Genomic DNA, 25,640 nt, shown 5'->3' with positions numbered 1-25,640 from the left:
AAGGAAATGATGAATTGAAGGTCTGCCAACACAGATAAAGCAAGATAAAGAAAATAAGCTCACTCTTAACTGCTTTTTAGGATGGCGCTACTGAAGAAGAAATATAGAAGTCATTACTGAACCTGTGACAGGGGCTCACAGAAATAGCAAGAGAGGCAGGAGTTTTGAAGATAACTTTTAGAGGCTCCCTCTTAAAACTTCAGGTAAAATCCATAAAAAGAATGACTGGAATCACTGTTTACACATTACGCAGCTTTAGCAAGTGATTATAGAACCACTGGGTGGATTGCAGAGAGGTCTTTAAAGGGGAGCACTGAACTTTTGATGTCATTATTAGGTGATTCGGTTATTTATTACTGTAAGGGGCATGAATGTATTTCCTATCCTCTGAGACAGGATTTAATCTTGGCACTTTTGACATTTTTGGACCAGCTGCTGTCGAGACTACCTTGAGCATCGTAAGATGTTTAGCATAAGATGTTCTACCCACTAGATGCCAGTAGCAGTCCCCCAGTTATGACAATCAGGACTGCACACTTTGCCAAATATCCCCTGGGAAAAGGGGGGAAATAACTCCAGATGAGAACCACTGCTCTGAAGGGGTTTGTCCCAGAAATCAATGAAATTAGGACTTTGGAGTAATACACAGCACAGGGAAGAAAAGCTAGTAAATAACAGAGCAGGTCTAGTTCTGGTCTATTTAGATATTTATTCCTATGAGAATATGCCTTCCAGGTGGAATTTTCATCATGGTTATAAAATTGAATAAGATTCATTTGAATAATGGATGCATCTGGCAGATTTAGAACTCACTGACTCCATATCTCTCATAATCAATTATCCCACAAGACAAAATCCAGAGTAATATACTGGAAAAACAAATGCCTTGGCCCATAAAAAAAGATTTAAAAATGCCAAAATAGAACAAAGAATGCTATTGCTAGAAAAGGTAAAAGAAGAGGCCAAATTAAGTAGCAGATTTAACCTGTTTAAACTCTTGTAGATATTTCTCAAAGAGACAGAATAATATACCTACATAGAGGACTGGAGGCATACCTTCATCAGTGCATGGGAAAAAAAAGTTAAAGATAAAACATTTTCTTCTGTTTTTAAAGTAACAAGATTTTCAAGGCCCAGAAAATTTTTTAAAAATCCATGGAAAGGAACAGTGCTGGGAAAGATGGTGAGGCAGAAGAAGCAATATTCCAGGCTTCTGGGTTCAAAAGCAGGAGCAGCATCACCTGCTGCCTAGTTAAAAAAATGTGCTAAAGCTGATTCTCCAAACTAGATGAGAAAACAGGGAGAGCACATCCACAGGAGGCAGGTCCTCCAGACCCAAGCAACTTCACAGCAAGAGGCAGCAGCAGGACAGATTTAAACTAACTCCCTGATCATCAGAGAGATGAAGATTATGCTACTAGATCAAACTCATAGTCAGCTCAGTGCTAGCATGCTGGAAACACAAAACTCCAAGGGGGAAATTAATAGATTTTGACACAGGGTGAAAAAGAGGCATATTTCAAATAAGACCTGGAGACTGGTAGTGTAATAGTATTATAAATTTTCAGATTTTGTAAGATGGCAAGGAAGTCAAATATCACCTACAGAGAGAGGAGGCTGTATTCTTATGGGGTCTTTATTAACCCACTATGAAGTCAATGAGTTTCAAGTCTGCCAAATACATCTATTATTCAAATGAATCTTATACAATTTTATATCCATGATGAAAATTATACCTGGAAGGCATTCTTCCATTGGAAGACTTCTTAGAAATGAGTAAGTTCAAAGCCTGTGCTTTCAGAAAACTGGCATAGACTGAATGTTATCCTGGCAAATCTGGAACATAATTTTCACTCACTTTGATACAAATGATCTTTTCTGTGATACTTAGCAACTGTCATATGGATTTAAGTTGTACTAGGATCTAGGTTCTGAGAACACAAGATTTTGAAAGGATAACTATTTTTGGTCCAAGAATTAGCTCATTTTAAAATTTCAGAGTGTGGAGCTGGTGCTGAAATATTCTTATATGACCTTTCAACTCTTAGGATTGCTTAAAAAGTAGGGTACCCAAAAGAAATCTAAAAATGAAATCATTTAACTTCAGAGAGAAAGAATTATGTCCATGTCAATAAAAGATAGCTCATGATGCTGCCATTGAAAAAACCCTTCTCCTAACCCATCATCTGAGGGAGCAATCTCTACCTGGAGGGCAGTGGTTTAATTTTTGGATTTTTATTTCTCTGCAAATTTAATAATGGGAAGATTTATATTGTTCAAATTTCGTTGTTACAGATATTTTGAAAATCAGCTATTTAGACTCATTGCATAATCCTCGGTGAGATATTTTTAGTTTCAGAAGTGACTTTTTTTTCTTTTTCTGCTTTGATTTTACCTACTTGAGAACAGTTCTCATTTCTCTTTTATTACAATCTCTTCTATTTATCTGTCTCTTCCATTATTTCTGACTCAATAGAAGCCTCAGATTCTGATTGTTTAGCCTGATCTTCCTCCCTTGAGTTCTTGAGTCCTTTAAGTGAGTTGGAAGTTTTCTTTGCCTGATTATCTGTCAGTTTCTTCGAACCTGCATGGTTCAGGTTCCTGGGGTCTCTAAGGTAGTGTCAGAGAAGTTTATGTTCCCCTGGAACTGATAGCATAATAGTTTAAAACAGTGATTCTTCTGCTTAGATGGAGTCTGGGGGTGAGGGAATTAAACATTGCCCAATTGCACAGAATGTGCAGCTTCCCCCAGGACTGCTGGTACCAGCAACAACAGGAGAGTCTTTCCCAGAACAAGCAGACAATGCAGCCCCTGTCATCCAGTCTTATAAATCTATTGGCTTTACCAGAAAGAAGGTTGCACTCTAACTCCCAAGCCTCTCCTGTATCTTTGACTCCTCCCACTCAATGACATCACAGACTCACATATATAGAGGACAATCTGGTGATGGCCAGAGGGGAGAGGGGTTGGAGGGCTGGGTGAAAGTAATGAAAGTTTAAAGAAGTACAAATTAGTAGTTGATAGGTCATGGTGATTGGAGCATGGCAGAGCGAATGAAGTCAGCAGTAATGTAATGGCTGTGTGTAGAGCCAAAGGAGTAATAGAATAACTAAGGGATCGTTTTATAAACTACATAAACTATATAAATGTCTAACCAATGTACTACATACTTGAAACTAATAATAAAATAAAATACAATGCTAAAAAAAAGACATCACAGACACTGAGAGCCAGCATTCATTTGTTGTCTGGAGGTTACATAGCCCGAGATTCAGGGCAAGCTCTACCAGGAGGCTTATTTTAGTTGTTCATTCCAGTTGGTGGTCCTGAAAATAAGCATTTTCAAATTCTATTAAAGGATATGTTTCCCTTTATGAAAATAAAATCTTTAATCAGATTAATATGAATCCAACTTTCTTTTAAGTAGCTTGATATATATAGCAATCGCAAATCTGTTTGCAATGCATCAGGTAACAGTTGATAAAATCAAGCTTTCATATATTCTTCAATAGCTAATTATTAAACAATTATGCATCAAATACCTACTAATTGTCACACATTGTTTTGGATTCTGAGGACACAGCCCTGAACAAAGTAGACAAAAAATGCCAGTTATGTTGTAGTTCACATTCTACTGAATGTAAAAGTTCATGAATGCAGATAATATATTTAAATAAAATTCAATGTTCATTAAAACAATAGGGCCACTTAAATAACAAGGCATCTTTACTGACCTCACATGGAATTTCAGCAGGTAGCACCATTGCTAGTGGCATGGTGCTTTTTGAAGCTTCTGATTCTTCAATTTTGTTTCTCTCGCTTACTTCTCCAGAATGTTCCACTCTTTGGTCTGTTGAAATATTGAACTCAAGGTAGTCCTTAGAACCTAGAGAAAGTTCATGAATGTAGATTATTATATGCTAAAACCATAGTGTTGCTTCCATTGTTATAAAGACTAAATGCTGAATAATCGATTTAATTAATATGTAAGACAACTGAACTGAGTTTAAGTTAGCTGAAATAATTGAACCAATGTTAACAATTACAAAAATGCTTCACAATTTACTGTTATAACCTTAGTGACTAAACTAAAGCAACTATATAATATGTTCATCAACTAGTTAAATGTTTTTGCCCCTAAAAATGCAACCACTATTCAATATTTTCTCTTACTATTAAAACAGTAAATCTGAAAAACATGTAACTATCTCATTTCAATGACAGTTAAGAAAAATTTATTTTACTTTAAATTGGAATATTTTAAATCAGAACAACTGCTTACCCTTTACATATACTTCTAGTTTTTAAAATAAAAAGCTTAATTAGGAGATATCACTAAATAAACTAGTATTTCTACAAAATGCTAGTTTAATACCGGAATATCAGTGTTCATCAAAATGTTAGCGAGTTGTATGAAAAAAATACTACATGTCAAATAAATTTGGTTTCTTTATAGCAGTGCTAAAAAACACTGAAATGTGAGAGTTTTGAATCTCAAAGAAAGAGAAATAGTATTTAATTTTTTTTCAATTTTAACGTTTAATAACTTAGCTTTGATCTCAATCATTCAAACTTTTTTTTTTGTATTGAAAAAAAGAATGTATTGAGAGATAATATATATATTACTCAATGTTTCAAAGCCCAACGCATTTCATTAGGGCACAAAAACAATGTGGCTGAAACCAAGTTTTTCACAACTACATCACATCTGTAAACTTTTAGGCCAACCCCAATAGTATTCCTCAAATTCCCAAAGAAAGGGACTGGGGAAAAAAATGAAGCCTCTGACAGCCAGAATCTGTCCAGACACTATGTGAAGGCCGTGGTGTTGCTAAGAGCTTGCCTGGAGCTTACAGCTCCACCTCAGTGTTCTCCCAGTGAACATGGACAATTTCACAGAACATCAACACCAGACAAGCCCACTCTGTCACCATGATGGATCAAGTGAGAACACTTTGTAATTACATCTTAATCCAGACAAAAACATGAACATTGACCAAAACACAAAAATGACCAATATCTTGAATCATGGCTCCTATGAGTGATGTTGTCTCTTCACCAATTCCAGCCTTAGCTTCTTTTCATTGCTCTTGCCTTCTAATGATCAGGTGACCGACTCCACTCTGTCTGCCTGAGATTTTCTGGTTTAGGCACTGAAAACGCTATGTCCCAGGAACCCCCTCAGTCTCAAGCATACTGGAATAGTTGGCCACCCTATTTCTTAATAAGAGTCATGAATGTACCAAATCATAAAATTACACCTGCTTTCTTACATAAGCATTTGACTGCCATGCTTTCTTGAACCCTCCCTCAAATCACTTAACACAGGCCTAAAAACTACAATAAATCTTTTCTATTACCCTTTTACTGAGATACCCTACAGTCTCCATGGTGTGCCCCCTATTAACTGCCAATAGAAAAAATCGAACTAGTTCAAATGCAGGTGTGTTCCTAGTGGTCTTTGGCTAAAGGACATTGACAGGATAAAAAGAAGAGCCAAAGGCAATATAGATGAAAGTAGCTACAATTTTGGTCTCATTGTATTTTTTTAAAAAGCGGAGTTACCACTTTCATAGGTAATTCTATCAAGAAAGCAGAGTAACAAGTGAAGCGTCCTCTAGAGAGCAGCTGTCCCCATGCCACATCTAAGGAGAATGGCTTTTTTCCTGACTTATGAAACTTGCAGAATAAAAGAATAAAAGCACCAGGGATTTCCGGATTTCTCCTAGTACCAGTCTTACTTGAAATGAAATAAAAAACAGCTTTTACTTCTCTCTGTCTCTGTCTTGCACGCTCTCTCTCTCTCACACACACACATGTGCGTGCACACACACACAAATCAAAATAATAAAAGGTTTTATAGAACTGGCTCAATTATTTTGTGAATTGATGAAAGAATAAAGAAAATTGTTTTATTTGATACACCTTGAAAGAATGAGGTGTAAATTATTCTGCCTTGGAGGTATCTAGGATATTTTCTGTAATTTCTCTGTGGTCTTAAATTAAGAAGAGCTATTTTATTTACCCTGAGGACATAATCATGGATGTACAAAATGATTTATCTCTATGAATGTTCAGAGAAGCACAGTTTATAATGCAGAAAATTAGAAGCAGTCTAAGCAATAAGGAACCAGATAAAAATGTAATGTTATAAAAGATTTTGTTGCCAATAAAAAGTCCTTCAAAGAATATTTAACAAGAAACAAGTTTATTCAATAACTTAGAAAATCCAGGCTACGAAATTGTTAATTTACTAGGTTCCAATTTTGTAAAAAAAAAAAATAAAATAACGACAGGACCTGTGTTTTCAAGTTGTACATATAAAGAGCTTCAGAAGTCACAACGCTATCCTAACAAACAGAAAGCTGACCAGACTGAAAAATCAACAGCTCTTCTTTGATCCTTAAGAAAAGGGCAGACATAGCACAACTGCTGACCCCAAGGTTGGGGAGATAGGCAGGCAAATACAGGAAGCCTCAGCTTACCAGACTAGAGACTCAGGAGTTGAAAACACTCAAGAACTAGTACCTGGGAAGGAAAAACTGAACTGTAATTAATGAATTGCTGGATATTTAACAAGTACAAGTGTGAGAGTTAAAAACTCCAGGGAAATCCAGTCAAAGTGGGAATGGGAGGGGTTGGAGGGCATATTATTTTGAGATTCATCTCCTCTAGGAGCTTGACCAGATGCCCACAGTAAATATTGGAGAAAATACCCCTGTTGCGGCCAACAGGGGAAAGGGGAAAAGAACCATTTTGAAATAGCCCAATACTTCTTAGCATGACCTTCCCTCAAAGGAAACTAGTTAACTAGAGAGTCTCATCTACCAGAGTTTATCAAAGTCTAAGTGACCTGGGGAAGAAAAATACCCAACTGCATCCGTAATAGCCATCCAGTACTACCTAAGGTGAAGAAAAAAAAACAAAAAAACAAAAAACTGAGAAACTCTTGTAAAGTTCATAATTCAGAAACATTGTCTCACTAAAAAACAGACCTCATCATCAGATTATAGAAAGTCTTCCCTCCCCCAACACCTCACTATCATCTTTAGTAATATGATTATTAAAGACCTACTTTTAGAAGTTCCTTTTTCCCAGTACATCATATTTGGCTTTTGAGGAAGATTACAAGGCATATCAAAATGCAAAAAACAAACAAACAAACAAAAAGTCCCCTGCAATTAAAAAATAAAAAAGAGTAAGCAAAAGAGTAAGCATTAGAACCAGACATAGCAAGAATGCTGGAATTATCAGACCAGGAATTTAAAAAAACTATCATTAATATGCAAATGGTTCTAATGGATAAAGTAGACAACATGCAAGAACAGATGACTAATGCAAACAGAGAGATGAAAATCCTAAGAAAGAATTTAAAAAATGTTAGAGAGCAAAAACACTGTAATAGAAATGAAGAATGCCTTTGATGGGTTTATTTGTAGACTGGACATGACAGAGGAGAATCCTTGAGCTAAAGGATATAGAAATAGAATTTTTGAGAACTGAAAAGCAAATAGAACAAAGACTGAATATATATATTCATTATTATATATATATAATGGAATATTCAAGGACTGTGAGAAAACTATGAAAGATATAACATATGTGTAATAGGAATACTAGAAAGAGACAAAAGAAGAGAAGAAATATTTCAAACAATAATAACTGAGAATTTCCTCAAATTAATGTCTGATACCAAATTAAAGCTCCAGGAAACTCAGACAATACCAACTAGGATAAATTCCCAAAGAAGTACAGTAAGGTATAACCTCTTAAAACGGCAAAAAATCAAATTAAAAAAAAAAACCCTGAGAGAAACTAGAGAAAATAAAACTTACCTATAGAGGAACACGGATAAGAATTACATCTAACTTCTCAGAAACCATGCAAGCAAGAAGAGAGTGAAGTGAAATACTTAAAGTGTAAGAGAAATAAATGTCCAACCCAGAATTCTGTACCCTGTGAAATTACTCTTCAAAAGTGAAGAAAAAATAAGGATTTCTCAGAAAAACAAATACTGAGAAAATTTGTTGTCAATAGACCTGCCTGCAAGAAAAATTAAAAGAAGTTCTTCAGTGAAAACGAGAATAATATAGATGAGCAACTCAGATTTACACAAAAAAGGGAAGAACATAAAGAATAAATAAGTAAAAGTAAAAGTAAAACATTTCTTTTTTTTGCTGTAATTGATCTAACAGATAACAGTAACAACAATGTATTCAATTATGTATGCTTATGTATATTATGTATGTTTTTTTATATATGTTTACATAAAATGAAATTAATGACAGCAATGATACAAAAAATGGGAGGAAGAAATTAGAATCGTTTCGTTATTATAAGGTACTAATACTCTCTGTGAAGTGGTATAGTGTTATTTGAAAGTGAGCTTGGATTAGTTATAAATATATATTGCAAATTATAGGAAAACCATTAAAAAACTGAAAAAAGGTACAACTGATATGCTAAGAAAGAAGAGAAAGTGAATCACAAAAAATGCTCAATTAAAATAAAAAATGGCAGAAAAAGAGTGGAAGACAAAAATTGGAACAAGGAATAAGAGCAACAAAAACATTGATGAATATTATAGATATTAATTCAACTATATCAATAATCCCTTTGAATGTCAATGGTCTAAATGCATCAATTATAAGACAATGATTGTCAGAGTTGATCAGAAAATAACATCCAACTATATGTTTTCTAAAAGAAACTCACTCTAAATATAAAGATGTAATCATTAAAAATAAATAGATAGGGAAAAATATATGACGCTAATAGTCAGAGGAAAGCAAAAGTAGCTATATTAATTTCAAATAGAGCTTATTTCAAAGTTTCACAAGTTATCATAAATTAAGGAGAGAATTACAGAATAATAAAGGGGTCAATTCTCTAAGAAGATATAACAATTGTTAATGTGCATGTGCCTTTATAAAAAAGAGTTAAACTATGTGAGGCAAAACTGATAGAACTGCAAAGAGAAATAGATGAATCCACTATCACACGTGGAGACTTCAACAGAAATGGACAGTTTCAGCAGGCAGAAAATCAATAACGATACAATTAAACTCAACAATACCATTAATCAACTGAATATAATTGATATCTATAGACTTCATCCAATAACAGCAGATTACACATTCTTTTCAAGGTCACATGGAACATTAACCAAGATAGGTTACATTCTGGGACATAAAACACACCTTAACAAATTTATATAAGTAGAAATCATACAATGCCTGCTCTCAGACCACAATGGAATTAAATTAGAAATCAATAACATAAAGATTGTTTGAAAATCCCACAATACGTACAAATTACATACGTCTAAAAAACACATGGGGCAAAGGAGATATCTCAAAAGTAATTACAAAAATATTTTGAAGTGAGTAAAAATGAAAACACAACTTATCAAAATACGTGGAATGCAGCAAAAATGCTTAGAAATTTATAGCATTGAATGCATATGTTAGAAAAAAAGGATCTAAAATTAAATTTAAATTTCCACTATAAAAAACTAAAAAATAAAGAGCAAATTAAATCTAAAGTAAGCAGAAGAAAAGAAATAATAACAAGAGCAGAAATCAAGGAAATTAAAAACAGGAAATCATTAGAAATAATCAATGAAACCAATGCCCATAAATTTGATAACATAGATAAAATAAATCAATTATTTGAGACACAAGTTGCCAAAACTTACACAATAACAAATAAACAATGAATAGGCCTATGGCCTATCTCTATGAAATAAATTGTATCAATAATTAATAACCTTCTAAAGCAAAAAGCATCATGCCCAGATGAGTTCACTGGTAAATTCTACCAAACATTTAAGGAAAAAAATGATTAAAATTTTCAGAGAATAAAAGTAGAGAGAATACTTCCTACCTCATTCATGAGAGCAGCATTACCCCAATACCAAAAAAAGACAAAGATGTTACAGAAAAAGAAAACTACAGAACAATATATCTCATAAACATAGATGTAAAAATTCTCAACCAGATATTAGCAAATCAAATCCAAAGAAAATAAAAATAAAAAGACTTATGCACCATGACCAAGTAGGATTTATTTCAGTTATGCAAGGCTTGTTACATATTCAAAAAATCAATTACTGTAATCCATCCCATCAACAGACTAAAAAGAAAAAAAATCACATGATCATATCAATAAGTTCAGGAAAAGCATTTGACCAAATCTGATACCGAATCATAATAAAAACTCTCAGTAAACTAGGAATGGAAGCAAACTTTCTCAACTTGATAAAGATTATCTACAAAAACCTACAGCTAAAATCATTCTTAAGGTGAGAGACTCAAAGCTATTCCACTAAGACTATGCATAAAGCAAGGATATCCCCTCTTACCACTTCTTTTCATCATTGTACTGGAAGTCCTTGCTAATGCAATTAAGGCAAAAATACAAAATAAAAGCTACAAAGATTGGGAAGGAAGACATAAAACTGAGTTTCCTAGGAGATGACATAATGTCTATGTAGGTAATCCAAAAGCATCAACAAAGAAATTCCTGGAACTAATAAGCAATTAGAGTAAGGTTACAAGATATAAGAGCAATAAACAAAAAGTAATTGCTTTCCTATATACCAATAAACAAGTGGAATTTGAAATTAAAAATGCAATATGATTTACATTAGCACTCCCTCCAAAATAAAATACTTAGGTATAAATCTAACAAATGATGTACAAGATCTATATGACAAAAACCATAAAACTCTGATGAACAAAATCAAATAAGAACTAGATAAAGGAAGAGATATTCTATATTCATGAATAGGAAGGCTCAGTATTTTCAAGATGTCAGTTCTTCTCAAATAGATCCATAGATTCAATGCAATCCCAATCAAAATCCCAGCAAATTATTTTACAGCTAAGGACAAACTTATTCTAAAGTTTATGTTGAGAAGCAAGAAACTCAAAATAACCAACTCATTATTGAAGGAGAAAAGCAAAGCTGGAGGACTAACACTACCAAACTTCAAGTCTTAATATAAAGCAACAGTAATAAAGACAGTATGGTCTTGGCAAAAGAATGGGAACTTGATCAATGGAACAGAATAAAGAGCCAAGAAATAAAACCACAGAAACAAAGTCTTTGACAAAGGAGCCAAGGCAATAAAATGGAGCAAAGATAGTCTCTTCAATAATTAGTGCTAGAACAGCTGGACATCTACATGCAAAAAATAAATCTAGATACAGATATTACACCCTTCCTAAAATTTAATTCAAAATGGATACAGACTTGAATGCATAATGCAAAACTAAAAAACTCCAAGAAGATGACCTAGGAGAAAACCTAGATGACTTTGGATATGGTGCTGCCTTTTTATATACAACACCATAGACATAGAAAGAAATAATAGATAAGCATGACTTCATTAAAATTAAAAACAACTGCTCTGCAAAAGACAATATCTAAAGAATTAGAAGATAAGCCATAGACTGTAAAAGAGTATTTTCAAAAGATACATCTAATAAATTACTGTTCTCAAAATATATAGAGCTCTGAAATTCAACAATAAGAAAATGATAAAACCAATTTAAAAATTGGCAAAAAAACTGAACAGACACCTCACCAAAGAAGACATATATATTTCAAATAAGCATATGAAAAGATGCTTCACATCATATGTCATCAGGAAAGCCAAATAAAAACAAAAATGAGATATTGCTACACACCAATTAGAACGGCCAAAATCTGAAACATTGACAACTCCAAATGCTAGGGAGGACATAGAGCAACAAGAACTCTGATCCACTGCTGGTGGAAATGCAAAATGGTACAGCCATTTTGGAAGACAATTTAGTGGTTTTGGATAAAACTAAATATGCCCTTACGGTGTGATCCAGAATTCATGCTCTTTGTTATTTACTCAAATGTGTTGAAAACTTATGCCCACACAAAAACCTGCACATGAATGTTTATAGCAGCTGTATGCATAATTGCCAAAGCTTGGGAGCAACCATAATGTCCTTTGCTAGGTGAATAGTACATTCAGACAATTCATTTCTAAAATGAAATGAGCTATCAAGCCATGAAAAGACATGGAAGAACTTAAAGGCATAATACTAAGTGAAAGAAGCTAATCTGAAAAGGCTATGTACTAATCTGAAAAGGCAAAAATATAGAAACTAAAAAGAGTAGTGGTTATTAGAGACCTGGGTTGGCAGCGGATGAATACCTAGGTAGAGCACACAGGATTTGGGGGCTAGTGAAAATATTCTGTTGATACCATAATGATGAGTAAATGTCATTATACATTTGTCTAGACTCATAGATTGTACAATACCAAGTGTACCCTAAGGTAAACTGTGGACTTTGGGTGATTAAAATGTGTCAACGTAGGTTCATCCTTAAATAGTTAAAAATATACCATTCTGGTGAGTAATGTTGATAATTGGGGTGGCTGTGCATGCCACAGGGAAGGGACAGGGAGGGTATGAAAAATCTCTGTATCTCTCTCTCAGTATTGGTGTAAACCTAAAACTTCTCTTTAAAAAATAGTCTTCAAAAAAAAGTATACATATACAAAACTATGTGGTAAGAATTCAAGATATATCTTTGAATACCTAAGAATAGACTAGCGCTATATATACCAAAAATATAGAGTGATTATTTCTGGCTGGTGGAGTTCTGAGTAATTTTATTATATATATATTGCTAAAAATATTAATTAATATCTAATAATATATAATATATATTCTGTTTGTTCTATGAAAATGTATCTTATAGATTTAACTATATACATTACTCAAATAGAGAAATGAATTAAGATTACAGACAGAGCACAAGTATCTTTTCCCCTTCTCTACAGCATGTAAATGCAATAAGAGAAAAAAGTATTTTCTTTATGTGTCATGACATAAAAATAGGTAGGAAACACTGTTTTGCAGATAGTATATGAAATATATCAGCTCATCACAAATCACCTTCATGTTAAGGTGATACAAGCAATTCCAAAAGAGATTATATGGAATAAAGGTCACTCTTCTCTTTTAAAATGAATATAATATTAGGGAAAATAATGAAAGATCCCCTAAAGCAAGACAATTTTGAATATTATTTTTTAGAAATCAATAAAATTACATTATAAACAGTAACATGGGAACACATTATAAAATAGTAAATGCTAGAAAATACTTTCCTTTATGAATTAAGTTGCAAAACCTGGTATATATTTAATTTTTAAAGTTTGCCATATGCCTTCCAAAATAGAAACCTTCTAATAGTATTTTTTTAATATAATTTTTAGCGTAGATTGTTTTATATTTTGTCCCCATTTATTTGTCAACTGATTAAATCTTCATTTTTCATGAGGACAGGTTTTCTGATAATTAACAAAACTGGGTGAAGATTGAAAAAAAGTGGACTCTTTTATATCTATCACATTTGAACTTCTTTAGTTATACCGATTTGATAAAAAAGGAAGTTATTCCTCAATGTCCAATGACTCGGCAAATCTGACAGCACACAAATGAAAGCTTTAGTTTTCATCATAAATAATTTGGATTCCCCCACCCCACAAAAAAACCCAGAAATACTGATTGAGAAGAAATATGCTTACTGCTTAAAAAAAAGGAAAAAGAAAAAAGAAAAAAAACCCTTTTGTTTTCTAATATAAACTTGGGGAAAGAATTATGTACTGTAAGCTTCGATTTCCTCAATTATATAATAGGATAAATAGTGCCTTTCTTGTTGGATTGTTTTGATTACATTTAATAATACACATAATGTGTCAGGTCTAGAGTAGGTAGTCAATATCAGTTTCCTTTTTTTTCTGATTTCTGATATCAAAGTGAATAAAAGCAATGTTTTGTTTTGTTTTGTTTTAAAGACTAAATCTTTCTCAGTTTGTATATCCAACTACAACTTAGAAAGGACTGCAACATTCCTCTAGAATTTTAACACTGAGCATCACTGCTTTTGTCAAATTTAGAATCTTGGTAAGTGATTCTATAATGACAATTCTGCTGAATTTATTAACTATGCTTAAGGTGGTACAGATTCTAGTACGCTTCTTTGTAGTTTTAATGTCATACTAAAGACTAAAATACTCCACACCACTTAGGTAAGTAAATGAATATTTCTCCCAGAGATAAAAGGAAACAAATGGACTTTACAAAGAAGTGTAATTTTTACCAACCTATTAGTCTAGTCCTCAGTATTCTTAAACAATTTTTGTTGTCTGTGGTTCATTATAATGGACATAAAATAAGAAATATTTCATATAAGATTACTTCCAAAGCAAAAAATAATCATGATAATATAAAACATATTGCCTACCAAATATATATTAAAATGAATGCACTTAATACAGCCAAGCAAATGTTGGTTTCTAATAATAAAAAGATAAATCTTTGTTTTAAATGCTCATTTTTTTTCCTGGCACTCTATCAGGACAGACTCTGCCAGCTAAAGTTCTCTCATATGTTAGCCTGAATGTATATTTATATTTTACTCTTGGTACTTTAGTCTTCTAACTTTAGTTTGTTACATGCAGGATAATTCTAAGGCAATGTATATGTAAGGAGACTCTGTCTTTGGTGGTCTATGAGTTTCATTTTACCTGCATTGCTATTCCATTCTATTTATTACATTTTCTCATTTTTCCTATCCTTTCTCTCTCCTTCTGTTTTATCACCCACTAACTCACTCTTCCATTAAGGTACCCTTTCCTACCCATCTCTTAGTCAAATTTGCTACACAAGAATAGTATATACCTTGCAACACAGACTATGGTCTTGAGAACAAAAACTTATTAGAAGGGCAAATCCCAGCCTCCACCCTGGACTACTGAATCAGAATCTACATTTTAAAAGAACCCCAGTGATTTGAATGCACATTGAAATATGAGAAGCAATGTGCAGTAATAATGTATAACTTTGTGTGATATCTTCCCATAGCATTATCATAGAATAAGCCAACAACTGAAATTATATTATGTATTTATCTGTTTACTTTTTTCTTGCCTATCCATCTAGAATGTAAGCTTTCAAGATCAGGCAATTGGTTCTTTTTCTTTACCTCTTTATTTCCGGTGTATACAGTAGGGTCTTCCACATAGTAAATGTTTAATATTTGCAAAGTAGACATAATAATAAGATGCTATGTATTTGTATGCATAGTAGATATAATTATTTGTTGCTTGATTTAATGATTGAATAAATCCACGCCTAGCTTGTGCTTTTTGGGGGGAGAGTAGTATCTTTGGGCAGTAATTTATTCTATCTAACATATTCTTTGCCTGTTCTAAGGAATTATATCTGTACTTCAATCAGTGTAACCCTAAAGTCAGGAACTAAACAAAATTAGAGAAAATCACCATAGCAAGTACTCAGCTTACCTCTTGCTCTCCTACACATTTTCATTGTGTACTTTTTTCCCGAGAGTTGCTAAGGCAGTTTTAGCATTACCTATGCCATCAACAGTTATTTCCTGCAACTGGATATATGAAGCACTGAGATTTAAGAATTATAAGGCTAGTTAATGAAACAAACTCTAATTATATACTCTATGGAGAAGTTCAACATGTATCAATACTAATCCATTTCAGCAGATTGTCCAGAATGAAATAAAATCAAGGTCTATTGAATAAGACTGCAAACAAGAACCAACCATTTAGACTTTTAGTTATTCTCTTTACTGAATGACATCTTAAAGTTTTTAATTTTAGTTGTTATATTTTTTAAATCTAGGTTATAAGAAAAATTCATGTATGAAGTGATCATTCCAACTTTGAGTATTAAATTATAAACAGAACATGTAGTTCATGAGTAGAGGAAAGCTCTACTCTTAAAAAATGCTCCAGTGAAATACCTAGGGCATGAGAATGCACACTCAACCCAGGCATATTCAGCAACTTATCAGTTTCTTTTTGTTACTCTTTTCTTATAATTAAGAAAGAAAACACATGGATTCATCTGAATTACAATTGAATAGTGTTCCAAATGAGATTGTAATAGTATGAAGCAATTTTTGTTATAACGTTAGCTGAATAGAAAAGCATGTGAGTGTCTGTGTACATGTATGTGTGTGGATATATCATACGCATATACATGTCCAGTGTATATATGAATATATGAAATAAGAAAAACATCATCATCTTAACAGTGATTATTTATAAGAGGTGGAAATAAAATTTATTTAAAAATTTCCTTTCTTTTCACATACACCATTTTCAATGACCCATAAATATAATTTTTTCAGTAATACAAAAATGATCATCAAGAAATTATCATTTTTATTGAATGAGAGGATAGCAGCAATTCCATTTTTATAATCAAATTTATGTATTTTCTAATTTAAGTAATAAATATTCATTATGTATAATTTAGAACACAAAGAAAACAAGACAATAAAATTGCCTATAATTCTATTTCCTAGAGATAATCATAGCTGACTTTTTGATATGAAACCTTCTAGTCTTTGAAACATGTAAATGCATCTTTTTGAGAAATTAAAATGGAACAATCTTAAATGTATTTATACTATTAGTTCGAACAATATTTTATATTCCAATGGCTCCTTGCAATCAATATTTTCACATACATTGTACTTTATTTTGAACACACACTTAAAACTACAAATCCTGTTCAATGCTGGATTACTGAATTCCTGTCAACCAAACTATTTATAGTTTTTAAGTTCTGAGTCAGAATCTGTTCCTCCCCCATATATTGTTCTGTCAAATAGGAACTTTTATTCCTATTGTAATGAGTTTTAAAAATATGAAGACAACACAGTATTTTGAATCAAACATGGTTTAAGAAATAAAAAATAGATACAATTAACCCAGGAATAAGTTAATAGAACCATCAGTAAATTCAACAGCAAAATCTTACACTTTGCAAAGTAAATGACGAGGATCTTCTGGTCTTTGAGTAGAAAATAAAATATCATTTAGAAAATGATTTGAATTTATTTTCCTCATAAAAAGCTTTAAGTGGTTTGATTAGGGAGATAGTACTCTGCATATGCACATTCCTTCTCTCTCTCTCTCTCTCTCTATATATATATATACACACATAGACACACACATACACATATATATACATATATAATATATATTCGTATATATAATATGTGTGTATATATGTGTGTCTGTGTGTCTGTGTGTATATATTTCTCTCCTATATCCTAATAACACTAATACAACATGTTAGTTGTTAAGATAAAGAAGGCCTTAAATGTAAAATGGTGAAGAAGAGAATGTTCAAGTCTCTGAAACCATCCTCCCATCAGTCTTTTCTTTAATCTCCATGAGATTGAGGAATTGACTGTCTTTGTCATTGTTGAATGCATGATAGGTTCTCAATAATTATCTGTAAAATAAAGAAATTGATATATTACAGTTGAAAATGCTTGAAAGAGATAAAGTTGGGGAAGTGGATTGAGGGGAAAATGTGCCAACCTCTCTTTGCAAAGGATTTATTTGTAATTGTCTTCCCTTTTGAGACTCAGAGGGCCATCTATATTCATGACAATTTTAATGTCTCTGTTTTTGGTATTGCCTTTAGTACAGGTATTTACACAAAGCTATAGATCCTAGTGTGACCAGCTTTGGAAGATTACACATGGAAGCAAGGAAAAGGCATGTGTGTCTCATCTGACTTCCACAGTGGCTCAGCAGAGAAGGGCAAACACCTATGGAGTAGTTAGGCTTGGAGAATGACGCAATGGCTGAAAGAGAAAGAAGGGAAGGTATTGGAAGGACAAGATCAAGATCCTAGAAAGACAGGCCATACAGAGAAGGCACATACTTCTATAATGCCTAAAAGTCAGAGAAGCCCTTACCCTTGGAAAGAGTAAGAAAAAGAGGCTGCACATTTGAATTACCTAAATTTAAGAAAGAATGTAATTGCTTTTCTGCTCCCACGAATTAATGATTAAATTAGATTGTAAAATCATAAAAGAAATTAATATAAAAATATTACCTTCGCTTGGATTTCTGCCCCCTTCTCGAGCTTGGGTTTCTCTTCTATCCTCAGTGAGCATCTACATAATCTTAGCAAGTGGTTTTAGCTCAACCTTTCCCCTCCCAATGTAACACGATCAACTGTAAGTTACTGTCAGGAAGCTGAAACATTTTTAGTGATGATGTCTTACAGCTTAGGAAGTGAAAGGGAAGCTATAATCAATTCATTGTCTTAAAGGAAAAAAATTTTAAATAGAGATTTGTTCTAAAATGAGCATCCATGATTTTATAAGCCAATTTCCCAAGGAATATTAATAACAGCTAACAACTACTGAACATTCACTATGTGCTAAGTACTGTTCTTAGTGCTTTGCATATATTAATATACAATGCTCTACAATTCTATGAAGTAGGCGATAATATTACCTTCATTTTCTAATTTTTTATTCTTGAACAAACATTTATGAAGCCCCAGCTATGTGCCAAGTGTTGTGCAGGATGCCAAGGTGAGCTATCCTTCTCAGGACTTTCAATTTAATGGGGTGGAGGCAAACAATACACAAGTCAAATGTGAAGTGGAGCAGAGGTGGGGAAGTTCAAGAAAAAAAAATTAAAGCTAGGTGGGACATATGGGGTGGAGGTTGCTGTTTTAAATGAGGAAAATAAGACTTCCTGTAGTAAGTTAACTATTCTAAAGCCACATGGCTATTGCTGAAGCCAGAAAAACTAGCTAGGCATCCCTCCCCTTTCACTACACTATGCAGTTTCCCCATCTATGGTTAAATCCATGCATATAACAGTCAATTATCACAGGAATGATATGATAGAATCAAAGACACAAAATTTTCAGAGCTGTTAAAAACGACATATGGTCCAAAACTCCAGTGAAAATGTCTAGGGCATTAATTCTTACGATAACATAAAGTTGTATTCCATTTGACACTGAATTGATATCCCAGTTAGGATTGCTAATTTACACAGAAATGGCAGCTTACGTGTGTGTGCTTATTTACCAGTCTTGTTGCTCACAGATTATCTCACAAGAATGTTTTATTTTGCATAGAATTCCCAGGGGTGGTTTGTATGTTGTCAGATGGACTCTCACTGTCAGAGAAAATGACTCATAGTGCCAAATATGTGGAATTACTATCAATTAGGTAATGACGATTCTGCTTTGTCTAAATTGGACTCAGAGACTGATACATTTCTGTATTTTTTTTCTTCAAGTATCTTCAAATTATTACAATTATCTAAGAGTAGAACTTGAACTTTGACAGCAGACTTAATTTTTTATGTTTTTAAAAAAATGTCCACCAGCGTTCTATACATTTTAAATAGTAATCAACATCTTAAACTGATATATCTAAGAATATTTCCATAAACATCAGGGCTCTGTACCTGAGGACCTTATTTTAACTTCCAAATTAAATAAATAAAAAACTTCAGTGCCGTATACATGTAAATAATTTTAGGACGTGTTATAGTTTTTAGTTTCAGATTTGCATGTGACTACACAAAATGACTGTGAAATTGCCTGCTTCCAAATAAAATCAGTCTTTTAAAGGAACGTTTTCTTCTTTCACTTTCTCAACAATACTATCTACAAGTATAATCTTTCCTTAACTTGAATACAAATTATAGAAACTGAGTCAGTCCACCTTTGAGACAGAAATAGTTTTTGCTTTTTTGTCTCATATATTCAGTGAGAGTTATTATGAGAAAGGGCTTTTGGCAGTTAGGCCTAGGAAAGTTTTCCTTGAGGCTTACTTTGTTCTTAGGTAGGCCCCTAAGTTTGTTTGTGTTGGGGTAAAAATAAGAAGTGACATATAATGAGTTTAAATTAAGTCTCAAATACCCTGGGTTTACATACATAATCACATTTAATCCTCATAATTATCCTAAGAGATGCACAGTATTACTTTCTGATTTTACTGATGAAGAAATGAATTCTTAAAAATTTTTAAAAATTGTCATAGGTCACAGAGCTGGTCTCAAACCCAGGACTATCTGACACCAAGCCCTGCGATCCTGGCCACAGAGTTATACTTTTCACTGAAGGTAAAAGAGGCCTGGCTGATCCACATATATCTTGCCTCACACACAAGCAGATCTGCTTCTATTAAGAATGAAGAAGAGCCCTAATAAATTACTTTGCTTCATCTGTGACAATGGTCTGCTCCCATTGTAGCCATTTCAATCTCCTAATCCCTGAGCATAAGCATCATTATCTGGTTAAAGATTCAGAAGTAGCCAAGGTAAAACCAATGAATCATTGATGTAGTAACTGGTAAAAATGTATTGTGCACACACCAAAAAAGTTTGCAAACCAGGAGAGCTGAAACCAAAACACAAAATGAGGCTCAGGGGTACACTGTTACAAAGCAGCTTCTATAGTGAGATAGAAGTATTTTCATGGTGATTGGTGATTAAGCTAAATTCATAACTAAATTGGTTTTATCTGCTCTGGGAAACTTCAAGACTAGTCTCCATTTGCTTTTGATTTTAACACTTTCATGTATGTTTTTTTCTTTTTGCCTATGTGCCTAGTTCTATTTTTCCTTAATTTTTAACTTTTCCACAACAGTTGCTTCCAGTGTGAGACCTTTCCCAGCTTCCCCATAATCATAGCTCTTTGGATATACTGTACTTTATTCAAAAGTATCACATGGATTATTTACACATTGTTTTCCTGTTTCTTTGATTAGATAGTGAGCTCTTGAAAGCAGTAACTGATAATCTTTGTTTCTATCTCAACTCCAGGTGACTACCGAAGGCCTGCCGCATAGCAGATGCTCAGTAAATGTCAGTTGTTTAACACCATTATTTTGTGGATAATTAATCAAGCCAAAGGGGAAAACCTATATTCCAAGGGAAAGTAATTATTCCTCATAGCCAATATATATATTTTGAAGGAAAATTATGTAAAGTTGAGTAATAAGGAAAAACAAAATATACAGACATAACACTAACTAGCAGGAGAAATGAGAAAACAGATATAGATAATATGAATTTTCTGGTTTATGGAAAAAGCACTCTTAATATTAAAATGAATTTCAGGATTATGAAATAAAAGCATTCCCAATATCTAAAAGAAACAATTAAGAGGAAGCATTATAAAATGCTTGATTTTACTATTTCAGTTAACAGTGAGAAAATATATCCCAGATCAAAGGCTCATATAAAAAAAGTATATGAATTTATGAAAGAGTAATTTGGTATGATTAAAATATCGATGAAAAGGACACTATGGGGTACCATTTTATGATATTAAATCAAGGTTAACATGATGGAATCTTTATCATAAAAATAAAAAATAGGAAAGTAATATTGACAAGGAAATGTGAAAAAAAAATCTTACTATAATGAAATGAGACCAATGGGATAGAGATAAATACTGATAGTCCAGGAAAAGTAGATATTTTTTGTTTGCAGTTTTGAGGTAAAGAATAATTTTTATTAAAAAAAAAAAAAGGAAATGCTTCAAATGTAAAATTCAGAAATTTATTTATTTTAAAAGTTTTAAAGTCTTTTCTATACTATTCCAGATAGGAAAATTTTATATAGCTCATTTAGCTCATGAGAAAGATAACTAAAATGAAAAGACTATATAATATTGTATTCAAATAAAACATATTGCAAACTTGTAAATATAAATCATGACATGGGGCCTAAGACATACAATATGTTAAATTGTGACCCTCCTATTAAATCTAGGATGTAAAGGTGCTTTCTACCAACAACTGAAAATACAAATGATGAGTCAGGAGAGGATTCATTACCTATGACAGCATCAGCCTTAGCAAAGCTCATTCTAATTATTGCCATCTCAGGTTTTCATCCCAGATTCGGAAATATAAAATTCCAGACAATATTAAGGACACTCTGATTAGATATAAGTACCTAATATCTAATCTAAGAAGTGAAAAATGATCTGGTACTCCCAAAGTGCCTTAAAAATTATTTTTTCAAATCCAAACAAAATTTGTCTAGTAGCATATTTATTTGAAATGTGGGTGCTGTAAGTGTCTGACCCACATTTTGGCTCTGCCATTTTCTAGTTGCCTATCCTCCTTTGTTTGTATTTTTACTTAAAAATCAGAATGGTACTAGTACCTGAACCTCATTGCTTTTGTGAGGATTAAATTTAAAGTGTGCATAAAGTTCTTACAATAACACTTGGCTCATAGAAATTCATAGATGAATGTTAGAAAATAAATTTTAATGTTGGAAATAAAGAAATGGATCAATCATGGACAAATAATGCAAGAGAAGTAATATGTTTTCTCGTCCAAGCACAAATGCCATCTGAGAACTGGACTTTGGAAGGCTGGAGCTAATGCTCTGACTCAGCTTGGTTTTTCCTAGATTCCTCCCCACTTCTGATACTATGAGTCTTGCACAAATGATGTAACATCTCAGAGTCTCAGTTACACCATTTGTCAAATAAGAATGTTGGAGAAGATATTATTTGAGACCATTCTTAACTCTAGAACTGGTCTATGATTTATTTATAAAAAGAGTTTTTTAGACAAAATTTTTCATATGAACTACTAGAAAAATTGTCATTATAAATTTATATCTTCTTCCACTTTTCATAATAGCTCATCTGTTTATAGCTCATTTCTGAAACACTATATTTTGCTTCTCCCTACATCCATAGTTTATACCATTCTATGTTATTATCATTACCATTTAAATCTATGCATCTACATATTAATACTTTGTTTCATTATTTTGATCTTTCTGTTCCAAACTAGAATTGTTCATTACAGTGCAACATTGATTGTGGTGAGATTTTCATTTTCTCATGGAATAGTTGTTAATATAGCATTCCTGGGCCAAAGGCAAAATCTAACATCCAGGCCTATCATTTCACATATTTTATTTTAATTTTTAATTTTTTTATCTTTAAATTAAAATTACTGGGGTGACATTGGTTAATAAAATCACATATGTTTCAAGTGTACAATTTAATAGTACATCATTTCACATTTTAAAAAACGTTATTCCCACATTCATTCAGTAGTATAGTCCTAACTTGACACTTACGCTTTTTGCCTTTTCCTCTAACATATTATAATTTTGTTTTAAAATGATCTTATTTTCTTATTTGGCAACTGCTCTCTTAGCCTTTAAATAGCCTACATGTTACTCTATAAGAATTTATCTTTGCAATGAAATATGCCAAAATGTTAACAGTGATTGTCTCTAGGTATAATCATTCTGAGTGACATTTCTTTCCTGCTTATATTTTCTGTACTATTCAGATTTTTTACAGTGAGCATATATTTTTTCTATAATTAGAAAAAATAAAAACTTTGAAACACTTTAGCATTTAAAATTCTTATCCATAATTCAAAGTTGGTGTCATATATTTGTTGAGATCAAATAAACTGTAAATTAAATATTTGAAATTATATACTATTTTTTTCCTAACAGAGAATGTAGAAAAAAATTAATTGCATAAGTCTTTTTTTCCTAACTTCTAAACAACTTTGAAAGATTAATTACAGATTTAGACATAAGCCACAATTTCTCATATTTTAAAAGAACGTCATTGAGTTGTGAATTAAAAAAAAAAATTATTGTGTGTGGTTCTAATCATTGTGACTAATGGAACAATAACTGAGAAATTCCCCTTTGCTTAGAAGGTCCAGACTAGAGAACAGGATGACAGAAGATTGGGTGGCATTCAAGTAGAGTTGAAACATACATGTTCTCAATTACCATAATGTTAGTCAAATTAAATCCCTGTTGCGGTAATTGAATATAAGAAAGTGTTGAATAAAAAGCTAAGCTTCATATGGGAAGCTATTAAAGAGATTGATGAGCATTACTTACATCCCTACAAATATATTTCATAGCATTGTGATACCATTAACAGTCCAAAAGAGTACAAATATAGGATGAACTTACGAAGAGGATTTGTGTTGATTTCCATCTGCTCCAATATTCCTCATAATTCAAAAGGAAATCATAATTGCCTAGTAGAGTCCAATTATACAAACTGGATAAATATAGCTCCTGGGAACACATATAATTCCAACTCTATTATGTAATAAGTAAATGGACATCTACAAAAATTTCAGCTCTCCAATTATATAGGAATGTTAAGACACTAATAAAAGTAATTTTAAATATTTCACGTGAACTTGTGAAAAATATGTATCCTCAATACATGAGTATAAATGAATTCCCATTTAGTGGTATCATAAAATGTCTGACTTTTTAAAATCAATTTTTATTTATCAACATAATTTAAATCGTCTATTGTGTTTCTTAGTAAAGAATTAAGTTAAAATATAAGAGCCTATAACTTCATTCCCTATGTGAAATATAAAAATATGGTAAATCAATGTTAGATAAATCATTTTGTATCAAGCTTAGTTGATCTGATATGATCCTGTGTTCCATCTTCCAGCATAAACCAGAAGATGAGAAAATGTTACTGATGTTAAGAAAATGAAAGTTTAGAGTATCTGTGTAGGAAAATTACAGAGACTAGTAAATGGTTGGTTACCAGCTAGAGTAAGACACGTTTAAGTCAAACACAGCTCATACGTAACATTTCCTTCCAATGGTTCAATCATCACTTGAGGGCGGAGTTCAAAAGACCTTAGATTACAGATCTATAGGCTTTAGGATATGGGCTATCTTGACAGGTTTCGGAGCTAGAAATTTGATTCAATCAGAGACAGTAATATTTTGCTTTTTTGCTCTATACATAGTTTCTTCCTTTTAACACTAGAGTTAATCTTTAGAGAAGCCTGAGAATGGTACTGTTAATACAGCAGCTGACCATTTCCCATGTGGAACTGAAACATAAAAAAGACCGGCTTTCAACAAAAATGAAGAGAAAATCGTCCAAAGGGAGTAGAATCTTTGGAAAAGCAAGGAATTTGACAAGCTAACTATTATGTAGTTAATAGCATATTGATCCTGAGTAATATGAAACAGTGTACCTTAGTTTTGATTCAAAAAGGGAGGTAGCAGAAATCTGAAATAAAAGACATTATATTTATAATATAAATATGGTGAAAGCTACCTAAAGTCGTGTTCAAAATGCCATTACTAATATAACTAAAAATATCCTGACCAAATGCCTTCATTTTATTAGCAATAAATAATCTGTAACTATACTCTGGTGTCTATGACTAATAAGCTATTAACAATTTTGGTGTTTTTGAGTTTCATTCTTCAATATATATAAAAATGACTCCAAAATAACATTAGGAAACTATACAAAAAAAAAAAAAAATGGAGTCTACGGCCATGCCACCCTGAACAAGCCCGATCCCGTCTGATCTTGGAAGCTAAGCAGGGTCTGGCCTGGTTAATACTTGGATGGGAGACCAACTAGGAAGACCAGGCCCTGTAGGTGTAAAAAATAAAAAATAAGGGATTGTAAGCTGACAAGGTCCTTGCAACCTGTGAGGTCAACCAAGGGTTGCCTCGCCTAATCAAAAAGATAAACTAATTAAAATAAAAAAGATGTTTTTTTAAAGAGAAGTTAAATATGTATCATAAATCGAGGAAAACACCTTGACATCCCAACTCTGTTGCCTCAGAAAGAGCTGCTTCATTAAATCATGCAAGCCAGAGAAGCTCTCTGAGACAAAATAACACACTGTGTAAAGCATCATATACCTGAACTCACATTTATAACTTAGACTTTTTGAGTAATATAATTTCAAACAATCCATCATTTTA

The 25,640-nt window shown here is 32.5% G+C and overlaps 1 protein-coding gene and 1 pseudogene across 1 annotated transcript in view; one reads left to right on the top strand and one right to left on the bottom strand.

The window, feature by feature from the left end:
• BANK1 (B cell scaffold protein with ankyrin repeats 1) overlaps positions 1–25,640 on the bottom strand; it is a 238,551-nt gene that overhangs the window by 196,209 nt on the left and 16,702 nt on the right. The window contains exon 3 of the mRNA XM_025051818.1: positions 3,736–3,887. Coding sequence (XP_024907586.1) covers positions 3,736–3,887 — 152 coding nt within the window. The remainder of the gene's footprint in view (positions 1–3,735; positions 3,888–25,640) is intronic.
• LOC112485637 lies at positions 25,193–25,311 on the top strand (annotated as a pseudogene).

Source organism: Pteropus alecto, unplaced genomic scaffold (assembly GCF_000325575.1).
Source record: "Pteropus alecto unplaced genomic scaffold, ASM32557v1 scaffold5, whole genome shotgun sequence".
NCBI classification, from domain to species: Eukaryota; Metazoa; Chordata; class Mammalia; order Chiroptera; family Pteropodidae; genus Pteropus; species Pteropus alecto.
Note: the sequence above shows the minus strand (reverse complement) of the source record. Positions and strands in the feature narration are given on the sequence as shown.